This window comes from Mytilus trossulus, chromosome 8 (genome assembly GCF_036588685.1).
Source record: "Mytilus trossulus isolate FHL-02 chromosome 8, PNRI_Mtr1.1.1.hap1, whole genome shotgun sequence".
NCBI classification, from domain to species: Eukaryota; Metazoa; Mollusca; class Bivalvia; order Mytilida; family Mytilidae; genus Mytilus; species Mytilus trossulus.
Window position 1 is genome coordinate 20,195,783 of NC_086380.1, and position 10,923 is coordinate 20,206,705.

The 10,923-nt window shown below is 32.6% G+C and overlaps 1 protein-coding gene across 1 annotated transcript; it reads left to right on the forward strand.

Moving 5' to 3' along the window:
* Positions 1-3,820: 3,820 nt before the first annotated feature.
* LOC134727436 (uncharacterized) lies at positions 3,821-8,580 on the forward strand. The gene is made up of 2 exons (XM_063591818.1): positions 3,821-4,454; positions 5,243-8,580. Exons 1-2 carry the CDS (start codon positions 3,821-3,823, stop codon positions 8,578-8,580), a joined length of 3,972 nt encoding a protein of 1,323 aa, XP_063447888.1.
* The last annotated feature ends 2,343 nt before the right edge of the window (positions 8,581-10,923 follow it).

The window sequence follows — 10,923 nt, forward strand, 5'->3', positions numbered from 1 at the left end:
AACTGGTAATGAATTAATTCTAAAATGGAAATAGACACGCTTACCCTGTGTACACGTTACACTTTTTAATTGTAAAGAGGTAATACAAGTGAAAATTACAAGATTCTTAGACATATTTTGACCATATAAAGCAAGACACTGATATATAGATGTAAAGTTATAATCCATGTTCATCCTTCTTTTCGAACGACCTAAAAAAAAAGATGTGTTCTTTGTAGGTGATGTTATCAGGCATGGTCGCCTTTTTTCATGACGTCAAACTAGGAATTTCAGAGAAAAGCAAGAACATTTTACGTCATAATCTAATTTTGACCGATGAAAAACTGGAATCAAACTAACCACGCTTTGGTAAAAAAAATCAACAGGCCAGGAAAAGGATAAAGCATGTAAGAATTAGAAAAAAACAATTTAAAATTCTAGTCAGTCCAGGTTAAATATTGAAGATAAATATTTCTATTAATTAGGTTTTACAGCTGAGACGACATCGATATGTATTATCAAAGATATGCGGTATGTACTGGTACAAAAATTTTAAAGGGAACAAATGTTAGGTTGTTACAAAAAATAAAATTGAAAATGGAAATGTGGAATGTATCAAAGAGACAGCAATCCGACCATAGAAAAAAACAGCAGCAGAAGGTCACCAAGATTACTAAGACTTACATCCGTAATACATAGCACTGTTAGATTAATACTGGTATAATAATTTGTCCAAGATAGTTTATAGTATACAACTGTTACCTTACTTCTCCAACTTTTTTCGCACCAAGTGAGAAACTTGACAGTGTTTATTTTGTATGCGGTACCTTTCTTCATGTTTAAAATACTTAAGAGAATTGTATGTTAATGTCAGATCTTTCTAATTTGTATATTATTCACAAAATAAAAGTAAGCATTGAACTGGGGAATATGTCAAACGACCCGACCAAAAAGCAGATAATTAACAGCCAAAGGCCACCAATCAGTCTTCAACGTAGCAAGAAAATTCCGCACCCGGAGACGTGCTTCAGCTGTGTATAAACAAAAATATGTACTGATTCAGTGAAATTGGACTTCATACTAAACCCCAAACATAAATATGAACTTAAATGAAAACAGCATCCAAGATTTATAAAGAACATAGGCTCCTGACCTGGGACAGGCAGCAAATTGTGGCCGGTTAAAACATGTTTTTGAGATCTTAACCCTCTCCTATACATGATACCTTTAGCCACTGTAGATCAAAGAAAAAAAATGAATACTTACAATAAAACTCAGTTTAAAAGGAGTCAAAATCCGGTCTGGCGTATTAAATTATAATCCTGGTACCTTTGATAACTATTCAGAGTATGTAACAATGATTCTGAATTATTATATGCCCTAGTAGTAACTGAAATGCCAGTTGCATGCTTATATTTTTATATTCTTTGTGTATGCATGACGTTTTTAAAAGTTTTTAAACATTGTACAGACTTCTGCCTATTGTTAAAACTGTATGCTGGTCTAGTGTTTCATTTTTAGTATTTGTGCGATTGGGTAGATGTCTCATTGTAATACATACACTTGTATTTCTATGTATCTATTTTGACGAATGCATGCTTATTTGTAAATGCGTTTCAAAGTTTTAAAGTTTTAATGAGTTTACATGTGTATCTCTGACATTAGCTGACAGGAAATTATTCACAAATTTGAAAAATCATGAGATGGAATACCAAATTTTCATTTCATATCAATATCATCGACAATATGAGATAACTTATCTACGCATTTTAATCCCCTGTATTTACTCAAATGATATATTGCATATTTTGTAGTTTTATCTAATGAATTATGAGTACTAAAATTGCGAATGAACAGTTCATGATTGACTTGAAATATGAATTATAAGCCTATTATGACAATTCAGGTAAGATCATTAACTTGGAATATGCATTATAAGACTATTATGACAATTCAGGTAAGATCTTATAAGAGGAGAACAATCATTTTTGGGAAAGAAACAATAACAGTATTAATTGAAATGTGTTCTTCTAGTCATGGTGCCGGTTTGTCGAAGCTGTCCTAGGATTTGTCCTGCGAACTTTCTTTGGAAAAAATTAGGATAAAGTCTTGACGGACATGTCTCAGCTTTCTTAGGACTGTATTAGCTATGTTGTCATAGTCGCTGTCCTAAGTGTTAGCGTAAACAAAAATAGGAATTTATAAATTTTTAAATGATTAAGACCAGGGCCCAGTTTCACGAAGCTGTCTTAGGACTAAGACATGTCTTAGGATGGTCTTACGACATGTCTTAGTCCTAAGTGGGTTTCACAAAGTGGTCATAAATTAGGACATCTCTTAAAGTTGGTCATAAAGTTAGGACAACGCGAGAGGTGTCTTATGATGGTCTTAGGACAGTTATACGTTTATTTATATAAATAAAACTCATTTGTTATATTAATTTTGAAAAAAATATCTTATTATAACCAAATTATCTTTTCTCCTGTCCCTGCTTATAACGTTATCTTTCTAGATTGACGGATTATCATGATTTGTCAACAATGAAAATTCGATGTATTGATATAAGATTGCACGATTTTATCCCGTAACCTTTTATAACCAATAGTGTCAAAATTGAATTTAACTCACTTGTACCGATAAAATAATGTCATCATTTTATATTCTTTTTTTTCTTAGTTTTGCATTTAAAAATTCCATATTTGTATTGATGTTTATTGTTTGAAGATAATTTATAAATTGCTTTTATTTTTCTATTTTTATTTTGCAAATCATGTCATTATATTAATCAATACGTTTAGAATAATTTATGGTAAGACATACTACCGTAAATCATATTCATATTTGAAAATATAAAGAACTTGCGACAGGTTTATGATGTCTTAGCTAAGATTATCCTAAGATAGCTTCGAGACGAGGTCTGAGATATTTCCTAGGATAGTCATAAGAGGATCATAAGACAGGTCCTAAGATATATCTTATGACATGTCTTAGGATAGCTTCGTGAAACCGGCCCCAGGAGTAAATAATTACAAAATCAAAATTAAAATATTATTGGTATTATCATAATATATAATTGATTATATTTATCTAAATAATTGTACATTCAAATTTATAAAACAAACAAAAAAGACATAAAAAATATATCAACGTTTTATAATAAATGGAAAAAAAAATTTGGTTAAAGATATGAACATCCCAAGACCATATTACAACAGCTTTTCTATAACCTTAATAAGGTATTTCATATAATGTTTTCTATAGGATATCTTATAAAGTTTATAGAATACTTTATAAAAGCAAGTTTATATAAGATATCTTATATATTATCTGATATGAGTTATCTTAAATATTTATGTTTTTATAAATTATCTTGTGAATTATATGAGATGTCTAATAAACTATAAAAGATATATGATCTTATTAACTACATTAATTTAATATAAACCTTATAAACTTTTTCTTATATTCTACATTTTATCTGTATGAATTAAAGAAGTTTCTATCAAACCGCTACTCACTTCTTTATAAATAAAAAATATAAAATAAAATCAGAGAACTATTTAGAATTATTGTTTTTACGTAAAGCTTAACCGTTTATAAATTTGGAAATTACTAAGAAACTACTCATACATCTTCGGATTTCAAATGTTTAGCTTTGAGCGTTCCTGATGAAGGTAAATCCAGAAAAGCGCTTCAGACGCATACACATTTTGAACGTGTTGTTTTCAATTTTTTTTAACCGGAACGAGTTTTCTACATGTTAACCCAAACATTTATATTTCAGATTGCAGTTTCATTTGACATGAGTAAAGAATATTTCTGCACGAAAAAGTGAATAATGATGTCGAAACAAGCTGCTGGTTATGTCAAGTCATCAAAGACAAATAATGCGAAACTCGGACGAGCGATAGAATATCTTTTGCCACATTGCTTTCAAGAAATAATAGTTAAAAACATAGAAAGTAAACAATTACAAAAGGCTGTTACAAAAAACACTTATCTGAAAACTCATCTTAATCCTGATGAAAGTTTCCAAATTACCAAAGCAGAGACACATGGTTATGCGAACGTTTTTTTTGACGTAACGCTTATTTACAAGCTTGTCAGAAATCTTGGATTGGTCCAAGTCCCGACAAAAGGATCATGGGGTGGTCGGAGGTATCCGGACGATAAGCACACGACAGTGGGTGATGATCTTGAACGAATCAGAATAAAAAGAAACACAATCATACATGAAGTTCTGAGAAGAGATTCCTATGTAACAGACAAAGAATTAGGCTTGTATTTTACACTGTTTAAGGCAATGGCGAGCAGGTTAGAAGGTTGTCTAAGTGTGAATCCGGGAGATTTTGTACAGAAATTCGTCGAACTACAAGTAAACCCTATGGATGAAGAAATAAGTAACTCGTATCTTGAAGCTGTTGAAGTATTAAGGAAGAGATTGCTAGATGAAATCAGAAACCCTACACTAAGTAGTAAGTTACCTAAGTATTAAAGCAAAACGTATGATGTAATACAAAACGTATGGCAAACTGATGAAAGAAACAAGGGATATCCTTCAACGAAGGAGAAAACCTTCAAACCAGTTGTAACCTAAACAAAATCATTAAGTGCATTAACGAAAATAAAGATTATTTTTTTTTAATTAACATTTTGATTTCAATATTCCAGCTATATTCACGGCTAAAAATTGTCATTTCTGGTCTTTTTATTACTGTTCTGATAATTCAATATCAATTTCTTTGTGATTTTGATAATGCAAAACAAAAACCAAACCGAACTCTGTACGTGAAAACATCACCTCTTACCTTAGTTTCTTAAAAAATTAAATGGTTTGTGGAAGATAAATTTGCGGAAGATATGTTTTAAATCATGTTGGGCCCAGCAGTCTAGTAGCAATATTAACCCAGTGCTGTTATATGAAACTAACAATGGTTTATTCAACGAAAGTGATCTTCATCATGAAAGATTGAAAGCCGAAGATGTATATCTATTCAATTATGTAAAGAGCTGTCATATATGAAAAATGTAGCCTACAAGAAAAAACTTAATCTTTTAGATATTCTTAGATATGCTATTATTTTCCAACGGGGAATTTAAGAGTGATATGTACCGAAACACTGACTAAAGATCCGATGATGCTTTGGGATACACGCAAGCCACCAGAAGAGGTATTTGCCCATATCCTAAGATTTAATATAATGACTATATGTTATTATTCATTACAGTAATAAAGATAAACATTACTATACTATATTTGTAGATCCTAAGCAGATCATAGTAAACAAGTGGAAAGAAGAAGACGTAAAATTTGTTAAAACAAATGCAGCTCATTCAATTTTACAACTCTTTGAAACTGACGCTTGTGTTTTAGTTAAAGGTGCACAAGGTGATGGGAAATCAACAACAATACGCCATGTTGCCACAACTCTACATGATATTAACAAATATGAAATTATCCCATGTAAAGGCCCAAATTGCATTGAAAAGTATTATAAAAAGGACCGATATCAGGTTTTTGTTATTGATGATCTATGTGGGGAATATAGTTTTAATCAACGAGAAGCAGATGAATGGTCAAATTCTTTTATTAAAGAATTTATTACAAAGATTTTAGAACTCGGGAATGCTAAATTTTTGGCATCTGTTAGGTTGCAGATATGCAGAGCTGATATGTTTAAGGTATTCAAATTCCTAAACTTTAAATCTGTGGATTTATCAGATAGAAACATGGTTACACTTAAACAAAAGTATGAAATCCTTCAAAAACATTTGCCTGGGGATGCTGCAAAACTGGTAGAGATACAGAAAGACAGAATTTCAGATATAAGTTTGTCACCTTTATTAGTATCCTTGATATACGATGGCATGGACATTCCATTATTTTTACAAAATCCTTTGGATTTTTATTGGAATGAATTTGAGAAATTGGAAGTAGAGGAATTATGCACTTTGTTTTTGTTCACTGCATTTAATGGTGCCATAGAATCAGAATACACAAAAAGCGACAAACAAACTATTTCAACAATTGCAAATGCTTTTATTGAACCATCCCATTCTGTTCAATTAGACATTACGAATCTAATTCCTAAAAGCTTAAATTTACTAGAAGGCAAATTTTTGGTTAAAAAAAATGACGTTTTTACTCCAAAACATAATGGACTATTTGACATTATCTGTTATTATTTTGGCACAAAGAAACAAAACACATTCATACAGTATGCACACGCACAAGTCATAGGTCAGAGAACCATATTTGAATCCCTCAACTTAAAAAACCTACAACAATTCACCATTCTTATAAATAAAGAAAACGAGGAAATGTATTTCAAAAGAATGGTCCAAAACATACGTAACGGGAAGATCTGGGATTCCCTCAACAACTTTCAGCTAATAAACATACTTCAATTCAAGTTAAGATTTGATGCCTATTTGAAAAGACTCAGTAATACTGAGAAAGATGAAATGGTTAAAATAAGAGAAAGATCAGATGGAACAACCAAACCAATGCCAGTTTCTCTTTTATATGTTGCATCCTACTTTGGTTCCTTACATCTGGTGAAGTTCGTTTTGAAACATTCTAATGCACAACTTAAAGATCACCAAGAAGACGAATTTCAACCATTGATTGCTTCATGTGACAGAGGTCATGAAGAAGTTGTCAAAGTGTTAATTGACAACGAAGACAATGCTAATCAATCCAACCATATTGGCATAACCCCAATTATTGCAGCAATTCAGAATAAACATACGAATATTGTAAAAATTTTGATCGAAAACGGTGCAGACATAAACAAAGGCGACCATAATGGAATGACACCTTTTTTGTGGGCATCTGTATTACACAGAGTAGATATAGTAGAACTGTTAATAGACAAAGGGGCCAACATTAATATAACAAGCAGAGATGGATCAAGTGCTTTGTTCTGGTGTTGTGTTATGGGATATCAGGAGCTAGTTTGTTTACTACAAGACAAGGGAGAATTAGGATCAATTTCAAAGCCAAATATAGATGGTAAAACACCTTTAATGGCAGCTTGCTATTTTAGAAGATATGACATTGTACATTATCTTCTCAAAACTTTGACCTCATGTGACGAGGTTGATAAAAACGGCTGGACTGCCTTAATGGAAGCGTGCTTTAATAATGACAATGGTAGCTGGAATACATTCTTAAAACAATTTGATAAGCAAACAGGTATTTGGATTCCACTGTTCAGGCTTTTATCGAACAAAGGTAACATGGTTGATGCTTACTACAATATAATCGAAAAACTTGTTGACAGAACAAATCTAGATCTACAGGATACCGACGGCAAATCGGCACTGCATCATGCATGTGAGGGTCAGTATAACCATATAGTTCATATTTTGACTGAAAAGGGAGCATCCGTAAATTTAGAGGACAAAAGAAAATCCACACCCCTTATAGACGCCTGCTTTAGTGAAGACGATGACATAGTACGCCCTATCATGGAAGATTACAGCAATGGGTGCAAACCAATAATTGAGCAATTGATCTTGAAAGATGCCGATGTGAATGCTGTTGATAAACGTGGGTGGAATCCTTTCTTCGATGGATGTGAAAAAGGAAACTATACTATAGTAAAACGGCTTATTGATTATGTTGCTGACGTAAATAAACGATACAGAAATGGAAAGACGCCGATTGAAATGGCACGAGAGTGTAGAAATCAAGATATCATCGACTTATTAATTCGGAAAGGTGCTAATCCAGATATTAATACGAATGAAGAGGCTGATAGTAAACAAGAATTTAGTCATTCGTATCACAACAATGATTTATCTGATACTTCAAGTTCAGATGAATCCAACCATGATGAGGATAGCTCTGTGCAAAATTTCAAACCTCCTATTAGCGATCGAGAAAAAGGTGAACAACTTCTAAATGCATGCATAAATGAAAATGAAGACGAGGTCAGGGATCTCTTAGAACTCGCACTTGAAAAACATGTTCTAGATTTTTCAAATAGATATGGTAAAACGCCATTGTTAGAAGCATGCAAGAAACAGAATGTAACAATTGTCAATCTTTTGATAGAAGCAGGTGCTAACGTAAATAAAGATGATGCTATGTGTTGGACTCCTCTTCATGAGGCATGCAAAGTAGGAGAAAAAGATATAGTAAATCTACTATTAGAGAAAAATGTCAATGTAAATGCTTGCGATGACCGCGGTTATTCGCCTCTCCTAATGGCAACTCAAAAAGGTTGCCAATCTATCGTTGAACTGCTGCTAGATCATCGCGCACAAGTCAATATTTCCAGTAATGCAAGAACTACACCTTTTCTAGTGGCATGCTCCAAAGGCCATTATGAAATAACCAAACTTCTCATTGTTAAAGGAGCCGATATTAATATAGTCGATGGTTACGGCAATACCCCATTAATGGTAGCTAGCTATTATGGATACTGTGAAATTATTGACCTGCTTTTGGCGAAAGGTTGTGAACTTGATCAGAAAGATATGAAAGGATGGACAGCTCTTTCATGGGCATCACATGGATGTAATAAACGCATTGCTAATACTCTAGTGAAGATAAAGTACAAGAATTTAGTAAGGAAGCCAAGTGACGATTAAGACCACAGTACTGGGAAATAACAGATAACGCTATAATAGATTTGAGAAAGTCAAACACTACCGATGCAACTTTGTCTATGCGTTAATAAACCCTTCTCAATAATCTACCATATATAAGTGTCTAAACTGCATGTTTCTATAGCAATAATAGTAGATAATAATTTAAAATCCAAATCAAACTACCTCCGGATCCTCCTTTAATAGATTTAATTTAGAACTTTAAAATCGGATATAAATGACAATCATATCCAGGTAATGAGAAATTAAAAAATATTTTTAAATAAACCTTCCGTAAGGAAAACCGGGTTACATATTCGTAGAAAATTTAAAAAAAAATACTTTGAAAACCAGATTTGTTGATCTGCCACCATTTGCTTTTCAACAGATATTTACCAGTTCAAAAAATAGATGACGCCAAGTAAACTAAATTTGCGACAGTAAAACAACCGATGGACGTCCTTTAAGCATCAAATACAATACAGTTATCTCTTAATTATTGAACGTCGACTAAAGAGAGAAAGTGAAAGTATCGAGGGCAATACATATGATTGTTTGATATATATTAAGTGGGCTCGCGGGTCTAAATCATTATTTTTTTAAATATAGGATCTCGCTATTTTTTTTCTGTAAATAGAATTTATGCTTTACTAAATGGAAAAATTAAATAAAAGCATGAGTTCATTTAGGTTACAATCTGCCCTTGAAAGAAGCTGATTTTTTTAAGGTACTTTTTTTCTGTTGAACTAAATAAGAGAAAAAAAGCTAAAATCGAACTAAAAAGACCCTTAATTACAGAAATCGCTTAAATTTTACAATAGCTAAGTTTAAGGACAGATCATTTGAAACAAATAATAAAAAATAAAGGTCACCGATGAGCTAAAAAAAGTAATTTCATTTTCTTTTAAAAAAAATGGCATTTTTCACCAAAGGGAGATAATTTGCAGCTTTTTAAATGATATAAACATTTTTAGCTCACCTGGCCCAAAGGGCCAAGTGAGCTTTTCTCATCACTTGGCGTCCGGCGTCCGCCGTCCGTCGTCCGGCGTTAGCTTTTACAAAAATCTTCTCCTCTGGAACTACTGGGCCAAATCAAACCAAACCTGGCCACAATCATCATTGGGGTATCTAGTTTAAAAAATGTGTGGCGTGACCCGGTCATCCAACCAAGATGGCCGCCACGGCTAAAAATAGAACATAGGGGTAAAATGCATTTTTTGGCTTATAACTCAAAAACCAAAGCATTTAGAGGAAATCTGACATGGGGTAAAAATGTTGATCAGGTCAAGATCTATCTGCCCTGAAATTTTCAGATGAATCGGTTGACCTGTTGTTGGGTTGCTGCCCCTGAATTGGTAATTTTGAGGAAATTTTGCTGTTTTTGGTTATTATCTTGAATATTATTATAGATAGAGATAAACTGTAAACAGTAATAATGTTCAGCAAAGTTAGATTTACAAATAAGTCAACATGACCGAAATGGTCAGTTGACCCCTTTAGGAGTTATTGCCCTTTATAGTCAATTTTTAACCATTTTTCATAAATCTAAGTAATCTTTTACAAAAATCTTCTCCACTGAAACTACTTAGCCAAATTAATCCAAACTTGGCCACAATCATCTTTGGGGTATCTAGTTTAAAAAATGTGTGGCGTGACCCGGTCAACCAACCAAGATGGCCGCCACGGCTAAAAATAGAACATAGGGGTAAAATGCAGTTTTTGGCTTATAACTCAAAAACCAAAGCATTTTGAGGAAATTTGACATGGGATAAAAATGTTTATCAGGTCATATCTATCTGCCCTGAAATTTTCAGATGAATTGGACAATCGGTTGTTGGCTTGCTGCCCTCCAATTGGTAATTTTTAAAGAAATTTTGCCGTTTTTGGTTATTATCTTGAATACTATTATAGATAGAGATAAACTGTAAACAGCAATAATGTTCAGCAAAGTAAGATCTACAAATAAGTCAACATGACCTAAATGGTCAATTGAACCCTTAAGGAGTTATTGCCCTTGATAGTCAATTTTTAACAATTTTCATTAATTCGGTAAATTTATGTAAATTTTTACCAAATATTTTTCTCTGTTACTAATGGGCAAGGTTCATTATAGATATAATTGTAAGAAGCAAGAACGTTCAGAACTAAGTAAGAACTTCAAACACATCACCATCACCAAAATACAATTTTGTCATGAATCCATTTGTGTCCTTTGTTTAATATGCACATAGACCAAGGTGAGCGACACAGGCTCTTTAGAGCCTCTAGTTAAAGTCATCTGGGGATAGCTTTTTTGGTTGATTTTTGTACCATATCATAGAGTAACAACTAACACATTGTAACAGT

Excerpts from the sequence above, each read along its gene's own strand:
- LOC134727436 (XM_063591818.1), top strand. The coding sequence starts at position 3,821 with ATGTCGAAACAAGCTGCTGGTTATGTCAAGTCATCAAAGACAAATAAT. Across the intron at positions 4,455-5,242 it reads CAGAAACCCTACACTAAGTA|ATCCTAAGCAGATCATAGTA; the intron begins GTAAGTTACCTA and ends CTATATTTGTAG.